General features: G+C 41.9%; 1 protein-coding gene across 8 annotated transcripts in view; it reads left to right on the top strand.

The window, feature by feature from the left end:
- The window catches only part of dop1a (DOP1 leucine zipper like protein A), a 222,843-nt gene that overhangs the window by 103,907 nt on the left and 92,961 nt on the right, over positions 1-25,975 (top strand). For all 8 annotated transcript variants that reach the window (XM_072265897.1, XM_072265903.1, XM_072265902.1 and 5 more), the window contains 7 exons: positions 3,790-4,020; positions 5,888-6,497; positions 9,477-9,751; positions 11,525-11,677; positions 15,341-15,441; positions 17,404-17,663; positions 20,055-22,086. In XM_072265897.1, coding sequence (XP_072121998.1) covers positions 3,790-4,020; positions 5,888-6,497; positions 9,477-9,751; positions 11,525-11,677; positions 15,341-15,441; positions 17,404-17,663; positions 20,055-22,086 — 3,662 coding nt within the window. The remainder of the gene's footprint in view (positions 1-3,789; positions 4,021-5,887; positions 6,498-9,476; positions 9,752-11,524; positions 11,678-15,340; positions 15,442-17,403; positions 17,664-20,054; positions 22,087-25,975) is intronic.

The raw sequence follows: 25,975 nt of genomic DNA, 5'->3' as shown, positions 1-25,975 counted from the left end.
GCACATAAAAATGATGGAGGAACTCGGCAGGTCAGGCAGCATCTGTGGAGAGGAATATGCAGTCGATGTTTCGACTGATACCCTTCATCAAGATGGGAAAGGAAGGCTAAGAAGCTAGAATAAAAAGGGGACGGGAAAGAGTACAAGCTGGCAGGTGATAGGTGAGATCAAATGAGGGGTAGGTGGGTGGATTGGGGGGTAAGGGATAAAGTGAGAAGCTGGGAGGTGATAGGTGGAAAAGGTAAAGGACTGAAGAAGAAGGAATCTAACAGGAGAGGATAGTGGACCATGGAAGAAAGAGAAGGAGGAGGGGCATTAGAGGGAGGTGATAGACAAGTGAAGAGAAGAGAAAGGGTAAGAATGGGGATAAAAGTGAAAAAAGGAGGGGGAGAAATTACTGGAAGTTAGAGAAATATATCTATTGGAGTCATCTACTGTATCCAGCACTCCCAGTGGAACCTCCTCTACATTGGTGAGACCCAATATAGTTTGTGGAACTGCTCCATTCAGTACCTTTACCCCGTCTATCACTAAAAGGGGATATCCTGGAGGCCACCCATTTTGATTCGACTTCCCATTCCCATTCTGATATGTCAGTCCATACCTTCTGTACAACCACAATAAGGCCACTCTCAGATTGGAGGAGCAACACCTCATTCCAACTGGATAGTCTCCAACTTGATGACATGAGCATCAATTTAGATTATGAGAACACTCAGTCCTCTTTTATTGTCATTTAGAAATGCATACATGCATTAAGAAATGATACAATGTTTCTCCGGCGTGATATCACAGAAAACAAGACAGACCAAAGACTAACACTGACAAAACCACGTAATTATACCATATAGTTATGGCAGTGCAAAGCAATACCATAATTTGATGAAGAACAATCCAGAGGCACAGTAAAAAAAAAAGTCTCAAAGTCCCCGAATCGATCGACGCCCGATAGTGGCGACAAAAGGGAGAAACTCCCTGCCATAAACCTCCAGTCACTGTCAACTTGCCGATACCTTGGAAACAGCCGACCCTGAGTCCATCCATCCGAAAACTCCGAGCTTCCGAGCAGCCTCTCCGATACAACCTCCTGAGCACCATCCTCTGCCGAGCGCCTTTGACCTCTCCCCAGCCGCTGAAACACGCAAAGCCAAGGATTTCGGGGCCTCCAGCTCCAGAGATTCCGGTTAGAACACAGTAGCAGCGGTAGCAAAGCAGACATTTCAGAAGTTTTCCAGATGTCCCTCTATGCACTCACGTCTGTCTCCATCAAATCAGGAGTTGTGCACGGTCCTCTACTTGACAGATAATAGATATTCATCACCGGAGAGGGCACGCGCGCTGTCATCGCGCCGCCATCTTCTCCCGATTTCTCTAACTTCCGGTAATTTTCCCCTTCCCCCTTCTCTCTTTTTCCATTCTCCAGTCGGTTTCCCTCACATCTCTTTTCTCCTCCTCACCTGCCTATCATCTCCTTCGAGTGCCCCTCCCCTTTCCCTTTCTCCCATAGTCTACTGTCCTCCCCATTAGATTCTTCCTCCTTCAGCCCTTTATCTCTTCCACTTGTCACCTTCCAGCTTCTTAATTCATCCCCTGTCCTCCACCCTCCCACTCATCTTCTCCCTTCACCTGGTTTCACCTATCAACTGCCAGCTTTTACTCCTTCCCCTCCCTCACCTTCTTATACTGTCCTCTGCTCCTTTGCTTTCCAGTCCTGACTAAGGGTTTCATCACGAAAGAGCGACTGTTTATTCCCCTTCACAAGTGCTGCCTGACTTGCTGAGTTCTTCTGGAGTGTTGTATTTCATTTTGGTCAGCACACCATAGGAAGGATGTTGAGGCTTTGGAGAGGGTACAGAAGAGATTTACCAGGGTGCTGCCTGGATTAGAGAGCATGTGCTATGAGGGGAAAATGGTTTTTTTCCCCCCTTTGGAGCAGAGGAAGCTAAAGAGAGATGTGATAGAGGTCTACAAAGTTATGGGACACATAAGAGGATTCAGCTGGTATCTTTTTCCCAGGGTTGAAATGTCTAACACTAAAGGATGAGATGAGAGGGGTGTATCCTCAATGGAGAAGTACGGGCCATTTTTTTTACACAGAGAATGTGCGTGCCTGGAATGCATTGTAAAGGATTATATTGGAGGCAGTAACAATAGATACTTTTAGATTGGTATATGAATGTGCAAAAAATGGAGGGATATGGACTGTGTGCAGACGGAGAGGATTAGGTGCTATTATTTTAACTGATTTGGTGAATGGAGCAGCCAGACTAATACAGTGGCTATAAGGGTGGATCAGGGGCTGGATATCCCGAAGGAAATAACTCCCCTCCGGGCACCCTAAATCATTTCCACCAACAGCATGGTACGTGTCGGGGTCTAATGGACTGGGTAACTGCAACTCCAACAACATTGGAGAAGCTCAGTAGAGTAGCAACGTACCGTTGCCGCAGGACAACAAATTTCACAATGTATGCCAGTGATATCAAACCTGACTCTGATTCTGACTCACTTGTTTGATACACAATCAACACCCTGAATATTCTTTCTCTCCACAAAGTGCCTGCAGTGTGTACTATCAATTAAATGCACTGTAGTTCCTCATCCAGGCTACCCGCAAGCCCCTTGGGCAGCGGGTGTCTGTCAATTCCACAAAAAGTCGCACACTCTCCTGACTTGGAAATATTTCACTGACTCTTCATGTGGCTAGGTCTGAATCCTGGAACTCCATGCCCAATTGTGTTAAAGGGAGGACTGAAGTGATTTTGGAATGTGGCTGCAGGACAAGTGGGATTGAGCAATAAAGGAAGGCTTTGTCTGACCAATGAAATAATCAAAATATCTTTTGAGACCTCTGTTTTCTGTTGTAACTGGCTGTTAATAAAGCTAGGGAGGTTTTGCTTGGTTAATTGTACTCGTCTAGAGCTTGAAATCTTGATAGTGTTTTATTTGAATGATTTTCAGCCACACTTCCAGGAGAATATACTTGTGCTTGTTATCTTTCACCTCAGTTCCATGAGTGTTTATGGACAATGCTTTGAAGTAATACTTCTGTTTGCAAGGTTGATTGGAAACTATTTGGTTGTCAAGATTTGACTTGTGTTTGTTTCTTTATTTATCTTAAGTTACAGCACAGACTCTTCTGACCCAAATCATCCAGCAAGTTAACCCACCTATTTAGCCCTAGTCTAATCACAGGAGAATTTACAATGACCAAACAACCCACTAACCAGTACATCTGTGGAATGTGGGAGGAAAGTGGAGCACCCAAAGGAAACCCGTGTGGTTACAGGGGAACATACAAATCCTTACAGACAGTGCCAGAATTGAACTCTGAAGTGAGACGCCCTGAGCTATAATAACATCATGCTAAATCGCTATGCTACCATGGTGCACAACCCTAACCCCTTATGGCTCCATCACTAATCTGTTAAGAAACCCTTACCTATCCCGCTGACTTGTCTCGGATCAAGCACAAAGAGCACTTCTCTTCCTACTCATCTCCTGTCTTGAAAGAATGCTGACTGGGCAATTCTGGAGATGTTTGTATCTTCTGAATTCCTGCTGGGAAAATAAATTCATATCGAAAATTGGGTTTCTGGATTATTCTGCTTTATTGAGTTCAGTGTATAACTTGTTGGCTGTATTTGCTAATTATATTTCATGTTGAAGGGGAAAATTGCAATTCCTATTTTAAACTGCAAGCCCTTGATTCAGCAGTCTGCTTCTGCTTTGTATATATGGCCAGCTTGTTTGTAAACAACAGACTGAAGGTGTCTTTTTGATCCATAGGAGACTTACATTGAGATTCAAACAGAACACTTGCCCCAGCTGTTGGTGCGGATGGTCTCAGCTCTGACCAGCCACCTGCAGGCATTATGCCTCTCTGAACTCACTGACTGCCTCAAACTGTGCTCAAAGATACTAAGTAAAGTACAACCACCCTTGCTGTCACCTGGGGCAGAGTGTAGACTGTATTTCCCAGGACACTCCAGCTTTACGCAAAAGAAGGAAGAGAAAAAGGTAAACTCTATTGTATTTTTATAGAGTATTTCTTTGTAAGATGAGAACATAATATACAGAGGCAGAAGTAGGCCATTTGGCACATTGAGTCTGTACCGCCATTTCATCAGGAGTGATCCATTTCTCTCTCAGCCCCAATCTCCTCCTGCCTTCTCCCATAACCTTTCATGCCTTGACTAAACAAAAACTGTGAACCTCTGCCTTAAATATACCCAATGTCTTGGCCTCCACAGCTGCCTGTGGCAACAAATTCTACAGATTCAGCACCCTCTGGATGCCCCTCTATATACTCGCAATACTCCAGGTGAGGCTCTCTTGAAATGAATGCTAACATTGCATTTGCCTTCCACACCACCAACTCAACCTGCAAGTTAACACTTAAGGAATCTCGCATGAGGACTCTCAAGTCCCTTTGCACCTCAGTTTTTTGAATTTTTCCTCCATTCAGAAAATTATCAAATTTTTATTTCTTCTACCGAGACACTGTATCCCATCTGCCACTCTTTGACTGTTCTCCTAATCTGTCTAAGTCCCCCTGCAGCCTTCCTGCTTCGTCAAAACTACCTGCCCCTCCACCTATCTTCGTATGGTCTGCAAATTTGACCACAAAGCCATCAATTTGATCATACAAATAATTGACATATAATGTAAAAAGAAGTGGTCCCAGCACAGACCCCTCTGGATCACCACTAGTCACCAGCAGCCAACCAGAAAAAGTTCCCTTTATTCTCACTCTTTGCCTCCTGCCAGTCAGCCTATGCTTTATCCATGCGGGTATCATTCCTGTAATATGATGGGTTCTTAACTTGTTAAGCTGCCTCATGTGCAGCACCTTGTCAAAGACCTTCTGAAAATCTAAGTACACAGCATCCAGTGATTCTCCTTTGTCTATCCTGTTTGTTATTTCTGCAAAGAGTTTCAAAAATTTGTCAGGCAAGATTTTCCTTTAAGGAAATCAAGCTGACTTTGGACTATTTTATCATGTGCCTCCAAGTATCCTGAAACCACATCCTTAGCAATCGACTCCAACTTCTTCCTAACCACTGAGGTCAGACTAACTGGCCTATATTTTCCTTCCTTCTGCCTCTCTCCCTTCTTGAAGGGTGGAGTGACATTTACAATTTTCCATTCCTACAGAATCTTGCCAGAATCTAGTGTTTCTTGAAAGATAATTACTAATGCCTCCATAATCTCTTCAGTCACCTCTTTCAGATCCCTGAAGACCATCTGGTCCAGTTCATTTACCTACCTTCAGATCTTTCAGTTTCACAAGCGCCTTTTCCCTAGTAATGGCAACTTCACAAACTTCTGCCCCCTGACACTCTCAAACATCCGGCATGCTGCTAGTGTCTTCTATGATGAAGACGGATAGAAAGTACTTACTCAGTTTGTCTGTCATTTCCTCGTCCCCCATTATTACCTCTCCAGCGTCATTTTCCATTGGTCCAATATCGACTCTCATCTCTCTTTTACTCTTTTATATATCTGAAGAAACTTTTGGTATCCTCTAATATTATTGGCTAGCTTACCTTCGTATTCCCTCGTTTCCCTCTTTATGGCTTTTTAAATTGCCTTCTGTTGGTTCTTGAAAACTTCCCAATCTTCTAACTTCCTATTAAGTTTTGGTCTATTATATACCTTCTCTTTACGTTGGCTTTGATTTCCCTTTCCAACTACGGTTGTATATCCTGTTTTTAGATAACTTCTTTGAGATGTATCCATCCTGCACCTTCTGTCATGTTGAAATCTTATGCATTTAAAAAGTGGTTTCACTTCACTTTAGAACTGCGTTATCAAAATCTGAAATTTTTACTAAACTGGTTGTTCCTTTGCCTGGCATTATCCATCCTATGCATTATTGATGCAGGTTTCATCAGCCAGCCTTGGAGCACCTGGTGATGTGTTTGAAGATGGAGAAAACCCTCCCAGTAGCCAGTCATCTGAGAGTGGATTCACTGAGTTTGTGCAATACCAAGCAGACAAAACAGATGATATTGACAAAGTACTGGTTGAAGGCTCAGTGCCACAGGGCAGCACTTCTTCAGAAACTGAGACTGCTTCCACTGTTGGGTCTGGGGATACCGTGGTGCCATCGTCCACATCACAGGAGGATAAACCAGCCATGCCTGTGGGAACCTCTACTCAGAAGACAACAATGCAGTACTGTCTAGAGTACTTTGAGCAGTTTTTGACCCAGCTTATTACTCTGTACATTATTCCCAGTGAAGTTGTTTGCCAGGCATTTGCAACAGAATTCCACATGGACCTATGTGGAGACAGAAGCCAAAACAATGCCCAGAACTTTGCTGGCAAGAGTGATGGAGCTTTCCCAGCAACAGAGCCTCATCAACAGGCTAAGGAGTATCATCAGTCCTTCTCTGCTGCGTGCCAACTTTTCTTTGAGTTCTCCAGCTTTCCTGTTTACATTTCAGAAGGAAATTTGTCATCTTTGTCTCATAACAATAAATCAGAAGCTGGTAAGTTTTCATGCATCCTTCTCAGCGTGTAGAATTGAATGACACTTTTATCTGGTCCTCAATGTCAATATGTGTGACCCCTCTGTCAGATTGGGACAACTTTGTAGTGTTATTGAGGTCTTCTGTAAAAATTGTCCTGTTGTGTTCAGCTCTGCATTTTTTTGCTGTAATTCTTGGGAACTAGACATTGTTGGAAAGTGCAGCAGTTATTGCTCATTCCTCAGTCCTTTGAGAAGATAGAAGTGAGTCACTATCTTGAATACATTGGTCAAAGACTTGAAGGTGCTTCACAGTACTGTTAGGTAGTGAGCTCCAGGGTCTTGACCCAGTAATTTTGAAGGAACGAAGGGTGATACGTCCATGTGCTTGTTGGTTCTTCCCTTCAGAGCAGCAGAGCAGCTGGTTAGGGTAGTAAGGCTTTGTTGCATTGTGTTTCAAGTTCAATTCAATTGTCATTCAACCGTACATGAATACAGCCAGATGAAACAGCATTACATCAGTGCCAGGGTGCAAATGGCAGTATCGGCAGTCACACACAGCACAAAGCACATATGTCAGTAACATACACTCACACAAAGACCCCGAGTCTATGAATGTTGCAGTGGTCTGCAGTCAAACACAATACAGCTTGTCTTCTGCCAAATGCACACTGGGGGCAGCACCGACCCCAGCTTGGATGCTATGTCACACAGCCTCTGGTGGCACGCACTGACTTAGACGCCTCTATGTTAGGTGGCTGCAAATAGGCGACACAGTGGCTTGAGGCCTAGACCTTGCTACAGTCAAGGCCGTGTCCCCGCTGTCTGACCTTGCCATTCGCCATTAAATCAGTGCAACGTTCCACATTAACAATGTCCAACAGGGTCTTGCGATCATAAGAAAGCTAACTATTGAGATGATCACTTGCTGTTAGACCGCACTCTGCCTTTATGTACTGACTCCTCAGCAGCGTGATTCTTACCAAGCGCAGCTCCTTCAGTTTCTCCACTGATGGGGTAAGACTGCAGTACTTTAAGTTCTTAATGACCAGCAGAATCTTGCGTTCATAAGAAATGCATTTGAAAAAGACAATAGCACCTTTGGCTGGCCCCTTAGAAGCTGCTGCGATCAAATGTGCCGCCACCTTACCAGAATTTGTTGTCATTATTACTATTGTGCATCAGTAATGAGAGAGAGAATTGATGCTTAAGATACAGAATGAGCTTTGTTATTAGCGAGGCTGTTGAACTTTGCCCAAGGGGAGAGTGTTCTACCATGTGCCTGTCTTGTGGGCTTCTTTTGGAATGGAGAGTAATCCACTCATTAAGGCACAACTCCTGCATGAGCTTTTATTTGCAAAGCTTGCCCAGAAAGGATATCTTCAATTTTTGATGAAATATTGTGGTAACACTGCTGAATGCCAAGGACTAGTATTTAGACTCTTCCCTACCTGGTAGAACATGGAGCATGGAAGAGTACAGCTCAGGAACAGGCCATTCCGCCCACAGTGCTGTGCGAACCAGCGAGAATGCAAATCAAAAACACCCAAACATTAATCCCTCCTAACTGCACCATTCCATACCCCTCCATCTTCCTTATATCCATGTGCCTATCCAATCGTCTCTTAAAAGCTTCCCATGTATTTGCCTCTACCACCAGACCAGGCAGCGCATTCCAGGCATCCACCACTTTCTGAGTTAAAAAGCTTACTCTCACATGCCCCTTGAACTATCCCCCTTGAACTTACCCCCTCTGGTATCAGACATTTCAATCCTGGGAAACAGATACTCTCTGTCCACTCTATCTATGCCTCTCATAATCTTTGTAAACCTCTATAAGATCCCCCCCCCTCAGCCTCTGGCACTCCAGAGAAAACCCTAATTTATCTAGCCTCTTGTGATAGCACATGCCCTCTGAACCAGGCAGCATCCTGGTAAACCTTTTCTACACCCTCTGCAAGGCCTCAAAACATTTGACCTCACAGCAGATGGAAGGGTTCCACATTAGTGAGTAAGCACAGCTCTTAATAACAGGAATGATTGTGAACAGCTCAGATATGAATGGGAACTTTGGAAATAGACATTCCAAAAATTGTGATTCATGCCTTAATTGTTCTACAAATGACTTTTTGAAAAATATTTGTCTTAAGTGTGGGAATTGTGCAATGGAAAACAATTCTGCTATAAACAGATCCATTTTGAGGGCTGTAAAAGTTTTACTGCCCAGGAATATGAACAACACTTGGAGTTTGATCCTGCATCAATTAATCAACCTTTTTGTTCACAAGTGCAAAAGTAATTTGTTACGAACAAAATAAGCTTTAGGTATATAATTTAGTAGTCATTGAACTAGTAACTCCCTCTCACAGTTCACCTGTAATGTTGCCTCTTCATGGCAAATGTTAGTTCAAACAAAGATCATGTTTCATTGTGAGCCATAGAGTACCCCTTCAGCCCACCTTGCCCATGTCAGCTATAGCAACCTATCTATTCAGATGCCATTGACCACCTTTTGGTCTGTAGCCTTTGATGTCTTCAAGTGCCTGTCCTGATACATCTTAAATGTTGCCTCCACCACCCACACAGGCACTGTGTTCCAGATTCCAAATGGAAAATGTTCTTCCTTAGATTTCATCTGTAGCTCTGACTTTATAGTTTTAGATACCTCTGCTAGGAGGATAGGTTTCTCACTGTTATTAAATTGGTTTATTAGTATTGTCAGTAGCGGCGACTTCATTAAATATATTTAAGACAAAGTTAGATAGATTTTTGCATAGTCAGGGTATTGGGTATTTGCATAGTCACGGCTTGAGGGGAAAGGTGGGTAGGTGAAGCTGAGTTCACGACCAGATCAGTCTTGATCTTATTGAATGGCAAAGCAGGATTATTGAGCCTGATGGCTAGCTCTTGCTTCTATTTCTAATGTTCTTTTCTTAAATTCAACATAACTCTGCCCAGCTATCATTTTGTTAAGTTGAAAGCTTCATATTCTCTTCTTTAGATTGTGCACAGGTAAAGCCCCCGGTCTGGCTCCAAACCCTCATGACTGCCTGCTGTTTTGCCAGTGACTTCAGCATTCAGAGTGTTGCCATTTCACTGGTGCTTGACTTAGTTGGCCTAGCTCAATCGGTTGCTGTTGTCAGTGGTGAAAACTTAAACAGCCTCGAGCCAGCACAGCCTCGGAGTCCAAACCAGGGCACAGTGGCTGTGGTAATCATGCCGCCACTAACACTAGGAAACCTCAAGTTCATGGTTCAGAAGACTGAATTTTTCAAGGTGAGTACTTTTTTTTTAAAGATTTTAAGACTTTCTGCCTTCTCTTGGCTGCTAAAAATTGTACTGCTCTACAGGGAACTAAATTACAATGTTTTATACATTATATTCTGATGAGAATTGCACTTAACATTTTTTTTGATAGAAGTTTTTAGATTTACAACATTTCAAAAGCTTGCTTGTTGTGACCAGAATACCTTTAATAATGTACAGCATGGAAGCTGGCCCTTTGGGTCAACTGATCTATGCTGACCGCGGGACATCTAATGATTAAGTGACGTCAGTTCTAGTTATCGAGCGAGCTCTCCTCCGTGATCCTGACTGTAGTTTGCGCACTACCAAAGGCAGATGATAAGTAAGCACTGGATGTATTGAGTGCCACGATTACCAAACAAGAAGCAGCCTATTCCAACGCCTTTCAAGTCATTGCCAGGGTTGCTTGAAGAAATCTCTGTCCAATTATCAACATATCACCTGCAGCACCAAGGAGACCCAACACGCTCAACCACTGCTATACTACCATAAGGAATGCCTACCCTTCCATCCCTAATCTCAGGGTAGTATATAGTAACATATGTGTAGTGTGATAATAAATTTACTTCGAACATTGAACATCTGAGCTAGTCCCATTTGCCTACATCTTGTCCCCATTCCTCTCAACCTTTCCTGTCCGTGTATTTATCCTAATGTCTTTTAAATGTTGTTAATACACCTGCCTCAACTACTTTCTCTGAAGGTTCATTTCACATACACAGTACTCTCTGTATGAAGAAGTTGCCTATCAGTTCCCTTTTTAAATCTTTCCCTTCTCAACTTAATCCCATGCCTCAAAATACTGTGGCAAAACGAAAAGCTTCTGTTGAAGATATTGGCATACAGTCATCTCCACACTACTTCCCCAGAGACTGTCATTAAAATAGCAATCACGTATCATTCTGCATGGCTTAGTTAAATACTAATACAAGGATTTTTTTAAAGGTGCTTCAGTAAAGTTTAATTACACCTTGTAATATGCTGTTTGTGCTTATGCAATTTTTCCCTACCTTATGCAGTAGATTCATAAAAGTAGCTTATTCTCAAAGCCATGCTGGCTATCCCTAATCAGATTATGCTTCTCCAAATGCTCGTATGTCCTGTCTCTGTGAATCTTCTCCACTAATTTGCCCATCACTGAAATAAGACTCACTGGTCTACAATTCCCAGGGTTATTTCTACTCCCTTTCCTGCCCAAAGGAGTAACATTTGCCACCGTCCAATCATTTGGTGCTCTTCCTATGGCCAGTGGGCAAAGATCATCGCCAAAAGCGCAGCAATCTCTTCCCTCGCTTTCTGTAGTAACCTGAGGTATATTTTTGGTTTATAGCTTTCTGTGCCTTGATGAAGCAAGTTCTCGTCTCAGTGCTACTCCTCCTGCATTCCAAAAATGTACCAGTTAGTAGGTAAATTGGTCATTGTAAATTGTGCTGCAATTAGGCGAGGGTTAAATGGGCAGGGCTGCTGGGCGGTGCAGCTCAAAGGGCCAGAAGGCCACTGTATTTCTAAATATAAATACAGGTATGTCATAGTCGTCCTTGGGAATTGCAAGAATATGGATTACAATAAATGACTACAATGGGGAAGAGTGGACATGTGCTTTACTGAAATTTCTAAAGGAATAACAAATTAAAGAGGTGAAATGATCAAATGTACCAGCAGATTTATAGTAAGTGTTTAAGCTGCACTGTGTATTAATTAACAGTTAAAGTAGCATTGATTTTGTTTTCTTTTTCTCTTAAGCAAGCGGCAGTGGCACTTTGGAACCAGCTTGGGGAGAAAACGCCTCAGTGTTATCAGAGGAGTGTGGAACTGTTTTATCAGCTGCATAATCTTGTTCCATCTTCCAGCGTATGCGAAGATGTCATAAGTCAGCAACTGCTGCATAAAGATAAGGTATGGGGGTGTCATGCCAGATCTGTACGTCATTATGTGGCAGTGAATATTGCGTCTAAATCAGTGCTGCTGCTTTTGCCCTTGATAAATCCACAGCGGCAGTGACATTGTAGCCGTCTTTGGATGTCATGTAAAGCTTTAACAGGCAGGCAGGAATTGCACACACACACTTCTGACCAGATTTATCCATTTGCCCTGATGATTCCAGAGAATATGAAATATCCTTTGGAACTGATGCATTTGCTGGGCCCTGTGCAGATGAACACAAGGGCAATACATGGTTCCAATCGTACCTGGCCACGAGTTTGTTCTGTGGTAGCTCTTGTTGCTGCCTGAAGGAAAGGTGCGACAAAGAGAGAAACTTAGGTACACAGTTAGGAGATGCAATTTCCAGGCTTGCCTCGACACAGCTTTAAAACTTTGCCAATGGATATTAATGCAACCCCCCTCTCCCGGCTCGGTAAGATCTGCCAGGGATTTGAAACCTTGGAACATTAAGGGCTGTTCCACAACTGGGCTCCCAGGAAATCCAAAGATCAGAATTCTATTTATCCTAAGCTCCAAAGTATTTGCAATTCACTCATCTCTTTCTGTACCATTGACTTAGTAGTACATCAGCCCTCCCACCATTGAGCACATCTACATGAAGCACGGTTTTAGGTAAACAACATCCATCATCAGATATCCTCACCACCCAGACCATGCCCTTTTCGCACTGCTGCCATCATGTAGAAAGGACAAGAGCCTCAGGACTCATACCACCAGGTTCAAGAACAGTCAATACCCCTCAACCACCAGGCTGTTGGACAAAGGGGTTAACCCTACACTCACTTGCCCATCCATTGAGATGTTCCCACAATCATCGATCTCACTTCAAGGACTCTTTATCCTGTTATTTTATTTTCTTGATGTTTATTGTTATTTATTTATATTTATATTTGCACCGTTTGTTGTCTTCTGCACTCTCGTTGATCTTTCATTGACTCTGCTATAGTTACCCTATAGTTAATCTATACAACAAAATATAGATATGTTGAGTATGCCCGCAGGAAAATGAATCTCAGGGTTGTATATGGTGACATACAGGTATTCTGATAAAAATTACTGAGAACTTTGGTTATTAGATGCATGTTTTTATTCTTTTTAAAATAACAGTTGCATGGTGTTGGTTGTGCCTCCAAGATGGCTAGTTCAGGAGGATTGCTCCTTAAATAAGAAGTGAAAAGTTAAATTTGTTTTGAGTTAAAGATTTCTCATTTCAAATGCTATTACTTTGCAGCTCCAGTGACCACAGGCTTGATACTGGCTTCCAGTGCAGTTTGTGTAGAATTTGCAGGATTTCCCTGTGACCTACACCCCAAAGACATTGTTCGCAGGTTAATTGCCTCCTGTGTGGATGGGTGGCAGGAAAATCAGGGGGAAGTTGATGGCTATGTGAGAGGGAATAAGGTCCTGGGAAATAAGTAAAGGAATGGCATTGTTGGGACTGAGCTAGTATTGACTTGATGGCCCAAATGTTCTTTTTCTTCCAATTGGATGCATGGTTATTATCTGTGGACTGTAACTATAAGATGCTAAATAATGTTATATTCGCAGTCTGATCTTTTGACCTGGAAGTAATTGGTCTCAAAATTTCTCCAATGGCCTTAGGAACTAAAGAAGTTAACGAGGGTCTCATGATAGAGCAAGTATGGGAACAGAAAACCAAAATGCTGTAAATTTTCAAAATCTGAAATTAAAATGCTTAGGAATACTTAGAAGAACCTGTGATGAAAGATAATCTTTCTCTTTCTCCACAGTTAGCATCTTCCTTCTCTTCTCACAGCATACTCTGTTTGTATTTCTGCACATGCTGTCTAATTCCTGTGGATTGGAACGTCTTGGATGCTTTGCCTTTTCTGTTAAAATGTGTTCTTGTAATGCAAGCACTTAGAGCGTGAATTTGAAGAGATTGATTAGGTTTACTCAATGATGTAAGTGAAAGAAACCTTGCGTATTGAACTAAAACCACCCCTTGCAGCAAACATTGTTACTGTCTAAACATCACAGATTATGTTGTTGACAACACCTAGAAGACTATTTTGAGATGAGACTTGAAGCAATAAATGTGAATTGCTGTGAATGAAAACTCTGGGTATTGTGGTGCGTCCGGAAGTGCCTGTTACCCTGCGCTATCTCTTAGAAAGTGTCTTCCTGTTACACGCCAAAAGCAACAAAGCTTCCCCCGTAATATACTGTAAATCACTACCTTCAAGATGCATGATTTTGAGGTACATCCTAGGATGCACTGATACACAATATCGATCATGTAACCTAGGGGCATCGTGTGATTCAGGTCTTCCAACATCAGACACCCTCGCCCAGGCGACCCAGCCAGGTTGATCAGGCCCCGGCTTATGTCCCAGCAGCACCTCTTGATCTATAGCCATCTGGATGCTTGCTCAGCAGCCTCTATAACTGTCCCAATGACTCTTTTCTTTGCAGTCCCCTGTAATGCCAAGGAGAAAGTAGGTTCTGTTGATCTAGCAGCCAGCAAAACCTTGACACCCATCTTCATAGGCTCATATAGTGCCTCCACCCCTGTCTCCGGCACTGCTCTACCAGCTCCTGGTATTTGGCTTTCTAACGCTCAAACACCTCCTCAGTCTGGTCTTCCCAAGGCACTCTCAGTTCTAGTTGTGATCACTTTTTGTGATTCTTGTAGTAGCTGGATCTTGTCTGATATTACATTTCCTGCTTTGTTAAGTATTTAAATATAAAACTCTGGTTAGGCCACATTTGGAATATTGATGCTCAGTTCTGGTCGCCTCATGATAGGAAGGATCTGGAAGCTTTAGAGAGGGTGCAGAGGAGATTTATCAGGCTACTGCCAGGATTAGAGAGCATGGTGCATGATGACAGGATGAGTGTGCTAGGGGTCTTCTCTTTGGAGTGAAGGAGGATAAGGGGTAACTTGATTGAGGTGTACAAAATGATAAGAGACATAGATAGAGTGGACAGCCAGAGACTTCTTTTCCCAGAGTGGAAATGGCATAATTTTAAGGTGATTGGAGGAAAGTATCGGGGTAGGGGAGAATGTCAGAGGTAGGATATTTACCCAAGAGTGTTGGGAACATTTAAGAGACACTTAGATAGGCACATGGATGATAGCAAAATGGAGGGCTGAAAGGTTAGATTGATTTTAGAGCAGGTTAAAAGGTTGCGGGCTGCAGGGCCTGTACTCTGCTGTAATGTTCTTTGTGCTAACACATGAGATTCTTCAAGTGAGGACGCACCACAACAGCAGCAACAATTTCTGTTCCTTTTACATCTTCTTAAAATGTCACAGGTTGTTTCACGGGAGCGATCTCAATAATTGCTGCTGGGCCAGATCAGAGCAAGTGCTTGGTCAAAGGGTTAGGTTTACAGATGCATTTTACAGGAGATGTGGTGAGGTTAGTGTTAGGCCCTTGAAAGATGAAGGCGCAGGGGCCAAAGGTGGAAAGGTTAAAATTGGGCAGATGTGCACATTCTCTAAACCTTGAGGTGTTTATCCTTAGCTTCAAATAAGGTTACATTTTTTATATGATTTACCAGCCTAGCTGCCAGTTTTTTTTCCTTCTTGGGCCAGAACCAGTTATTGCACTGGAACATATGGTTTTAACTTTTATTCTTTTATTATAGAAAATACGGATGGAAGCTCACTTAAAATTTTCAGTGCTCTGGCACATTACTCGGGACCTACTCATCAACAAATCTTCTTCCTTTAAACGCACTTTTGACAGGTCAGTGAATTTAAAAGCTGTTTGTTATTGTGGTATAGTAGTAGTTTTAAACTCCAAAATAAATGGGGCGCTACAGTAGCGTAGCAGTTAGCACCATGCTATTTCAGCTCAGGGCGTTTGGAGTTCAGAGTTCAATTGCAGCGCTGTCTGTAAATAATTAGTACATTCTCCTTGTGAACGTCTGGGTTTCCTCCCACAGTCCAAAGTCGCATTGGTTAGTGGTTTAATTGGTCATTGTAATTTGTCCTGTGATCTAACTAGAATTGGATGGTGGCGTGCCTCATTGAGCCCGAAAGCCCTGTATTGTGCTGTATCTCTAAATAATTAAAAAGAAATTAAATATCATAGGTTAGAGAGTGAAATACATTTTCTAAAGGTTACACTAATGCAAGAAAGCAAAATCCTTAAGATGCTGAAAGTCTGAAATAAAGCAGGAGATGATGCCGAGGTTGCAGAACTTGAATCGGATGATTTGACGGGACACATTTTGCTTCAGCTGCCACAGGATTAAGTTAAGTTCTGCATGCCTCCATGGGGGAGAGCCTATGTGTTTCCTGTTCACACACGTCTAAGATACTTGGTAGAGAACAGCACCCTGCACCCTATTTTCAACAACCATTATCTTGGTGCATGAAAGCCTGTAAGGTGTGTGTGTATACCTTTCAGCCTAATAAACAGTTGCTATCTTTTAGACTATAAGATCATGAGACATAGCAGCTGAATTAGGCCATTCAGCCCATCGAGTCTGGTCCGCCATTCCATCATGGCTGGTCCCAGATCCCACTCAACCACATACACCTGCCTTCTCGCCATATCCTTTCATGCCCCGACCAATCAGGGAACTATCAACTTTCACCCTAAGTATACCCATGGACTTGGCCCCTACCACAGTCTGTGACAGACATTCCACAGAGCAGAGCATCTCTGTTCACATTAAAATTCATAAATTGCGGGCAATAATCTGGACAAAGCTGTCGTGATATTGGAACAGACCATTTTGATTCACCAGGTTGATTCCAGGGATGAAGGGGTTAACCTTTGAGGAGAGATTGAGTCACCTGGGACTATACTCTAGAATTCAGAAGAATGAGAGGGGACCTTATAGAAACATACAAAATTTTGAAAGGGATAGATAAGATAGAAGCAGGAAAGTTGTTTCCATTGGTAGGTGAGACTAGAACTAGGGGACATTGCCTCAAGATTCAGGGGAGAAGATTTAGGACGGAGATGAGGAGAAACTGTTTTTCCCAGAGAGTGGTGAATCTGTGGAATTCTCTGCCCAGGGAAGCAGTTGAGGCTTCTTCACTAAATATATTTAAGAAACAGTTAGATAGATTTTTACATAGTAGGGTAATTAAGAGTTATGGGGAAAAGGCAGATAGATGGAGCTGAGTTTACAGACAGATCAGCCATGATCTTATTGAATGGCGGGGCAGGCTCGATGGGTCAGATGGCCTACTCCTGCTCCTATTTCTTATGTTCTTATGTTAAGGTGCTGTATAATCCTTGCTGCTGAAGTTAATGCTCTTAAAAAGAAGGTCAATGTACTCTTTGCTTTATTAACTCCCATGGCTAATTTCAGTGACTGGTGTTCAAGGACATTTAGACATCAACATTTCCCAATTTCCTATCATTTAAATAATACTTTTTGTTTATGTATTAAAATCTGTACTGGATAGGCACTTTCCTTCTCAAACAACTTATCTAAATTGTTTTGAAATCTCCATACAGTCCCACCTACTTTTATGTCACCAGTGAATTTAGAAATATTACATTTGGTCCTGGATCTTTGATAAATATTTGGGTAATTGGTGCCCAAGCACTGATTCCTGCAATACCTACAAGACCCGTATATTTCCGCTTTGTTAGCTGGATCTTGCTTCTAGATGATAGTTTATGATGTCATCGATCCACTTAGATATTTGCAAAATATTGCTTACGTGTTGTGTTTTTTTTTGGCAGATCACTATTTATCATGCTTGATAGCCTGAGCAGTACAGATGGCTCTATTTGTTCAGTAGCCCAGGCCTGGCTGAATCAAGTTATCCAGAGACATGACGTTGCGAGAATCCTTGAGCCACTACTTCTGCTGCTCCTTCATCCCAAAACCCAGCGCATCTCCGTGCAGCGAATGCAAATAGAGCGACATGTAAATAAATCCAAGAGTCTTCCTATTGAAGAAGAAGGAGATCATTTCTTGGGACCAATTAACTCTGTTGATGGTAGGTGCCCTTTTAGTGACGTATTATATGAAAAGTCTAGTCATTCATCTATTTTCAAGAAGCACATTATCCCCAATATACATTTACGTGTACAGTGGATTCCAGTTAATTGGGACACATCAGGACCAGTACAGTTTGGCCCAATTAAGCGGCTGCCCCACTTAGCTGAAGTTTCATGGAAATAATGAAAAAGTATAAAAAAGACAAACTACCACTTAACTGAGTAACAAATTATGTATCTAAATGAAATACAGAACAAATTAGATCATTACCAATACTACTACAGTACTATAAAACTGTTTATTGGTTCCTAATAGGTATCGACAGAGCAATTCATCCGGTGTACACTGCTGTGTTCTTTTGAATGACTGTCAATGAACAAAATCAGTGTAGACACTTAGTGCAGATAATAGATTGCCTTCCTACAATGCTTTCAACAATTGCATCTTCTAAATCTTCATTTTTACTGTAGCATTCAAGATGATTGTCAATACCTTCGTAATTCTGAACTTGTTGAAGTAGTGAAATTGTTTCATTTCCAAGCCTGAATTCTTGAAACTGCACAGAGCAAAACTGTTCTGAATTGTCCTGCTGCTTATTTCTCGCCAACTATCAGTGACTAAAGTCACTGCTTTTTGAACACAAACACAGGCAACTGATGCTACTTAAAAACTGTTTGCTTGAAGTACGGTGTAGCATCTAACGGCCATGTAAGTGCATGTGACTGACGCCAGTTAGAAACTGTTCGGTAATAGTCTCCTGTCCCAGTTTAAGTGGTCTAGCGTCCCAAGCAAATGGCTGTCCCAATAAACCGGTATCCACTGTATTATGAATTTGCTGCAATGTGTTGGTTGGGGTGCAGTATACAACAAAAAAAGACAGCATTCAATAATTATAAACAATAAAAAATTATTTTAAAAATCTGGTTAGAATTTAAAGTTTGGATGTGGAATAAAATGTTCATAAATATGTAAACACCAGCATGTATTTACAATGTAAACAGCATTACAAAAAGTGGTTTAAAATGTTTACAGTACAGTAATGGGTTAATAGATGGAGGGCAATGTTCCTTCTAAGACATGCACGTGTACGTGTGTACACATCTTTTGCTGGTAGTGCACAAAAGGTTGTCACCCTCTGCCTTGTTGGCATGTTAAGATTATTTCACAGTCGTACACAATCACATTTCTTTTTCCGGTTTCTGACACAGACAGTGTTGACAAAGTGGAGTTTACGATGATTTGTCTACAGATTTTAGAATTGGCTTATTTGTACTGTTTTTATTGAAATAATTATTCAGTGCACACGTTGTTGTCACCAGGCAAAAAAATTACACAGCACAAGATGTTTGCACACACTGGTCATTATAAATTAGTGGGAACATTGATAGAGAGGGGTAGTTGTCAGATTAACTGCCTGGCTGAAGAAACTTGTAAGGCAGTGTGAAGTTTTTGTTTTAAAAGTCCTGTGCACTTTCCAGGTGAGAGCATTTGGAAAAGGCAGTTTGCAGGATGGATAGTTTCTACAATGATTGTTACTGCCTGTTTCTTTGTCCTGGACACATGTGAGTTCCTCAGTGATGGTAGAGTGCAGTCAGTGGCCTGTCATTTAATTTCCAATTATTATAATAGTGGTCATCTGGAAATTGTTCTGTTATGAAATCTAAATTCTTCTTCCCTCTTTGAACCAGCCTTTCCTCCTCTCCCCATAACCAACACCTACTCAGTCAACTTCCCAGCTGAACAGTGTTGCTCTCTTTTAAGTTTTAATTATTTCAAGTGGAAAAAAACTAAAAAGGGTTTCAACTATTTCAAAGGTTCAAAGGCCAAATTTAATGTCAGAGAAATGTATACAATATACATCCTGAAAGTCTTTTCTCTTTGCAAACATTCACAAAAACAGAGAAGTGCCCCAAAGAACTGTAACCACCAGGGGACACACTGAACAATTGCATATGCATAGGTAATTATAAAAATACAAGCAGGCATAAGAAATTCAAACTACACAATCTAATCAAAGTAACAATCTAATCCATTATCAGGAAAATATCCTGATGTTTGCAAGTGATTAGCTAGTGGGTTTACGAAATGCAAAATATTTCTTAAATATCTTGTCTATTATCTTGCTGCTTTGAAGTGTTCATTTGTAGATTTCATTATTTTATTAGTGTGATGTTAGTTAACAATAATGAAAGCATAATGTGAATGTAATTTTACCAAACTTTCGATATTCCAGTATTGGTATATCTAAAATGGAAAGAAACATCTAGCGAATTTACTGCTCTCTAGAAATGGCCAGTGTAAAATGTATTTAAGATTTATTTCTGCTCAAATGAATTATATTAGAGCTGGTTAATAAGATTGAAAGTGAACTTTCTTTGTAATTCCATAGTTTTTGGACACCTGTCATTTGACCCTCGAAAACATCCACCTTCGAAAGGACCAGTGAGCAAACATTTAGTTGTGGAAGAGATGGAAAACTTCAGCTTTACAGTGAACCCTTTAAGTGACAGGCTGTCCATGTTGAGCACAAGCAGCGAGACCTTACCATTTGGAGTGTCAGACTTCGATATGCAGGAACAGCAGGCAGAAATGCTCCACAGTTCAGAATCTGGCTGTTCCCAGTCCTCAGCAGGAGACAACAGCAGTTATGAGGCAGAGCTGCTGACTGTGAGCAGCTCAAAGACCAATCAGAGTTCACAGATTTGGTCAGAAGATTCGGTGGATGGTATCGTACAGCAGGTGGTTTCAGATTTGATCAGCGCTGTTGTAAATGGAATGAAAGATAAGTCTGACTCTCTTGAATATCAGGTTCCAACTTGCACTGAGACCAGCACAGTGGGATCAAGCGTTAACACCCAGCTGGCAGAGTGTTCTGTCCTAAGTGAAAGTAAAAGTGTGCTTGCTCAAGGTCTCCTGAATGAGGTAGCTAAAAGCGCCAGTCCTGAAAATTTGTCAGCCTCAACAGATGGTGGCATTGAGTCCATGACCGAAAGTCTAAGTCGGCCCAGATCATCACCTTCTCTGGCAATGTCGGAGAACCCTTCTGCTAACTACAGCCTCTCTCCAGAGGAGGTGCAGTCTCTGAAAAGAAGCCCAACTGGTGAGCACTTAGGACAACATAGGAAAGCAACGCAGAAGCTGTCTGCAATAGAGCTTGGGTTTAAAGATTTCCCTAAACCACCTGGTGCAAAGCCCAAGGTAAAAGTTAGCAGAAAAAAGGAAGATGATAAGAAGAAAGCTCAGAATGAAAAAAACAAGCCTCTCAATGTTTTCTTTGGAGACAGCTTGGATCTAGAGAACTGGTATAGCTGTGGTGAAGGTGAGGTTTCCGAAATTGAGAGTGATGTGGGATCACCAGGAATTTGGAAAACATCAAAATTTCATATTCATCCTTTATACCAGCATGTTTTACTCTATCTTCAAGTGTGTGATTCAACAAGGGCTTTGCACGCACTGTCTGCCATTGAAGCTATCTTGAAAGCAAATCCCGCAGGATTTGTCAATGCAATCTCTACGACCAGTGTAAATAACACATACACTCCCCAGCTCTCCCTACTGCAGAACCTCATGGCCAGGCACAGGATCTCAGTGATGGGAAGGGACTTCTACAGTCACATTCCACTTGACTCCAGTCATGCTTTCCGTAGCTCCATGTACATAGAGATCATCATCTCTCTCTGTTTGTACTTCCTGAGGAGCTACTATCCAACCCACGTGAAAGTGACACAACAAGACCTTTCTGGAAACCGAAACTTGCAAATTGTAAGCATCCAAATCCTAACTTTGCTCTTCATGGAACTGGCAAAGGTGACGGAAAATTCAGCCAAAGGCTTTGCTAGCTTTATCTCTGATATGTTACTGAAATGTAAGGTTCAGAAAGTGGTCCTCCACTGCTTGCTTTCATCTATCTTCAGTGCACAGAAATGGCACCATCTGAGAACAGTTGGAAAGAACGTCACAGCCATTGAAGAGGGTTTGTCTGAGGACAGTATCATCAACTTCTCAGAGGATGAAATTGACAATTGTAGTACGTTACAGACCCAGTTATTAAAACTGGTGCAGCGATTAATTGTTCTGGAGCACCGAGTAATGGTTGCATCTGAGGACAGTGAGACTGGCTATGAATTTGTCAGCTCCGATCTAGAAAATAGTAATCCGCAACAGCCACTGATATCCTTACAGTACTTGCACTCACAACCAATTACTTCTCAGGGAATGTTCATCTCCGCTGTGATTAAGGCATTGAATCAACCCTTTTCCTGTAAAATGGATGCTCAGTGGATTGGATTAATCACATCAGTTCTTCCATATATGGGGAAAGTACTGCAGAGGGTGGTGACAGCTGTCACGTTACAACTTTGCCGAAATCTGGACAACCTAATCCACCAATATAAGTATGAGTCTGGAATGTCAGATATCAGGTATGTCGAATATGGAACATAGAACAGTATAGCACAGGAACAGGCCCTCTGGCCCTCACTCCTGTGCCGAATCAATCAAATTGTTCATCAAATTGCCAACTAAAGTAATTCCTTCTGTCCACACAATGTCCATATCTTTCCATTTCCCTTACATTCATGTTCCTATCTAAACATTTCTTGAAAGTCTCTAATGTATTTGCCTCTACCACCACTCAAGGCTATACATACCAGGCACACACTACTCTCTATTCCCTGTGTATTAGTACTCTCTCTGTACTACCCACTGCTCTCTGTATTTAAAAACAAGTTTGCCCCTCACATCTCCTTTGCACTACCCCCTCTCATCTTAAATGCATGGCCTCTGCTATTAGACATTTCAGCCCTTGGAAAAAGATGCTGTATGTCTACTATCTGTCTGCTGTCTATCTATGCCTCTCATAATTTTATAAACCTTTATCAGATCTCCCCTCAGTCCCTGCCACTCCAGAGAAAACAACCCAAGTTTGTCCAACCTCTTGTTGTGGCACATCCAGGCAGCATCTTGGTAAACCTCTTCTGCACCCTCTCCAAAGCCTCAACATCCTTCCTATAATGTGGTGACCAGAACTGTATGCAATACTCCAGATGTGGCCAAACCAGAGCTTTATAAAGCTGTACCATAACTTCCTGACTTTTGAACTCCATGCCTCAACTAGTAAAGGCAAACATGTCATATATCTTCTGAACCACCTTGTGCAGTTGGTCTTTAAAGACCCTCCATGTATCGGATGTGGAGGTCCAAAAACAGCTTTTCTCAAGTAACTCTCCCTAGTTCCTGCCTGATACTGGTATAATTTATCCTGTTCTAATTTAATACTCCACTCCTGCAAACGCCGCTCTTATCCATATCTATAGGCTATGGATAAATTACTTGTACTGTAAAGGTAGAGATTGATTTGATACCTTTCATCCTTTTTGATCATATTTATTCTTCACACAGTTCAACAATATAACATAATTCATAGTTTTCAAGGGGAACCAGTTTTGGATCTCACTGACAATGACGTGCTCCAGGACAGTTAGATGTTGTACGAAACCTACAAATTTAACTCATGAGTTCAGTGATTTTTGGTTGAAACTTTTCTTTCATTTAGTGACTATCCTTGCATTCACTAGCTTAAGGAGGTATGATATTATTAATTGTTATTTAGGGTTTCCCTCCTGGTTACGTAATGTTCTTACTAAACAGCTGGAAGTAGTCCATAGTCAGGAAAAATACGTGAGAGATAACTGAAGTTTCAACTCTGTGCCCATCTGCAAGAATAAAATATGTTATAAATGTGATGGATTTTAAACACATGCAGAGACAACAAACGTAGGGGATGACACAGAGGACAGAAGGGAAGGTTTGTGATGGTTTGTGGCGGGGATTGAGTGTAGTTCATCCCCCTTCAGGCCATGCTGGCTTTTCACTGCTGTTTCATTTCTTTCTTCTTCTGTGAATGCCTGGAACACAATGAATCCCAGGGTAGTATTTGGTGACTTATACATACTTTGATAAATTTACTTTGAAGTTCATTGTTAGCATTTGCTTTCTGAAGAAAAATTAACAGTAATCGTTATGAAGTTGTTGAACTCATTGTTGACTTTGAAATGGTAGTTATACGAGTTGTTTTTTCCTTGGACTTGTCTTGAAGCTTATTGGAGCGGTGTAAGAGCCCAAAGACAACACTCAGAATGGAGGTGAGATGTAGAGTTGTAGTTGCAGTGACCCAAAGCTCTATTTTTGTATTCCTTTATTCTTTTACATACTCTTTGAGCTGTGTCTTTGAGTGGACTGAAAAGGTTATTTGACAAGATTTTTTGGTGACTCTACAGACTAGTGTATATTAACTATTTCTAATTGCTCTTGAGAAAGTGCTCCTGACTTGCTGCAGTTGTTCTGCTATTTGTTTTGAAATATTTTTGGGAAGGAAGTATAAAACACATACAAAAAATGTGGTTATTTAGGGCCTGCTGGGGTGCTTGGTAAGCCATCAAAAACTTACTCACTTATTGTATAAATAAGCATTGGATCCTCAGGAGGGTTTAATAGTGGACTAGTTCACTGGCCAGTTGGTGGCGCATTGAGATCAGCGCCGGACTCCAAAGTGAAGGTTCCTGAGTTCAAACCCAGGTCGGGCTGCCCCCGAGCACGCTTTCCATCCGTGCCGGGTTGAGTGTCGAGCTAGCCACTCGGCCTCGTGAAAAATACAAGGGGCGAGTCAGGAACGTTCATAATGTGACCCGGTTAATCCTGACACCACATGCCAGACAAGAATGGCTGAATGTCTGGTACGACACACTTAAAAAAAAAGTTCATGTTCATGTTCAGATTATGTTCAAGGTGAAGTCTGCAAATATTGCAACCCGTGGAGGTAGACTGTTTGAATCTGTACTGTACTGAGTTAGCACTTCTGATTTCTTCATTTCACTATGTGGAAGTTCTGATCTTCTTGTCAGTTCTCAAAGCAATAACAATGAATAACAATTCATCATCATAATACAGACCACTGCTTATAGTTTGTGCTCCCTACCTCTTCATATCCCTTATCATCAATCCTTGCTTCAAAAAAAACAGCCATTAAACTCTTAGTCCTTGCCAGTAATTCCCCACTTCCAGTCCCTTTTCCTCTTCAAATTCCTGAATCACTTCCCATATCCGTGGCTACTATTCTGAGACCTCTGTGTTCATTTCCATCCTGCCAGAATAATGTAATTGAAGCCAAATGGAGCGCACTTTAACTTGATGAGCAACCTTTATTTCCTGCTTAGGGGGCGTCATTTTAATTGGAGGAAAGGATTGGGGGGAGATGTCCAAGGTGAGGTTTTTTCTTTTACACAGAATTGTTGGTGTGTGGGATGCGCTACCAGGGCTGGTGGTAGAGGCAGATACATTCAGGAGACTTGAGATTAGATAGATATATGGATGATAGAAAAAAGAGGGCTATATGGGAGGGAGGGGATAGGTTGATCTTGGAGTAGGTTAAGAGGTTGACACAACATCGTGGGCTGAAAGGCCTGTTGTATGTTGTACTATTCTGTTTTAAGAAACTGAAGATGCCTATGGGGGAGGCCATCATGATCTGAATGTTAGGGAATTACATTGGCCTATATAAGTATCATTACATAGTCCATCACACTGAGCGTTCCCTTTGTAAGTGATGAAAAGCCTTTGGGTAATGACTTGGTTCGTGCATTGTAGGATCCACAGTGTTTGTTCTACTGTGTCAGTAGCTTAGATGATTTTGGAGCTTTTCCTTTGATTTCCACTAATTATAATTTTGTTTGGGCTTCTTGAAAGTACGTGTAGTTACATCTTTCCACTATATCACGAGCAGTCACTCTTACTGTAGGAATTCAGCCCTTGTTCATGTTTGGACCAAAACTTGATTGAGATCTGTAGCCAAGATCTGTTGTTGTCAGAACTCTTCCTGAATACACAACAAAGTTCTTGGTAAATGCTACTGTAGGAGGTGTAAGTATGGCCAGAGGCCACTAACTAAATAGCCCTTCTTGTGAGGCAGGCAGTCACATGCACCTCCTCCTGACTGGTTTATTGCATTTGATGTTCCCAATGTTAGGAACACTAAGTGCAGACTAGACGGCGACTGTACCAAACATCTTTGCTCTGTCCACTCCTAGCTGTTAGCCATTTCAGTTCCTCTCCCCACTTTCTCACCTTCTGATGCTCCCCAGGCCCCATTGCACACACCCTTTCTTGCAGATCCTCAATCCTAATGCCCTGTCACCCAGTTTTCTTCTGCCTCTTCCGCCTACTCCATCTGCCTAACACCCACACACTTCTCCTGTCTGTCCTCCCACTCTCCATTATCTGATTCCATTCCCCATCTTTCTTTGCATAATCTGC

This window comes from Mobula birostris, chromosome 8 (assembly GCF_030028105.1).
Source record: "Mobula birostris isolate sMobBir1 chromosome 8, sMobBir1.hap1, whole genome shotgun sequence".
In the NCBI taxonomy this organism is placed as follows: Eukaryota; Metazoa; Chordata; class Chondrichthyes; order Myliobatiformes; family Myliobatidae; genus Mobula; species Mobula birostris.
The sequence above is the reverse complement of the archived record's forward strand: the minus strand, read 5'-3'. Positions and strand labels throughout refer to the sequence as shown.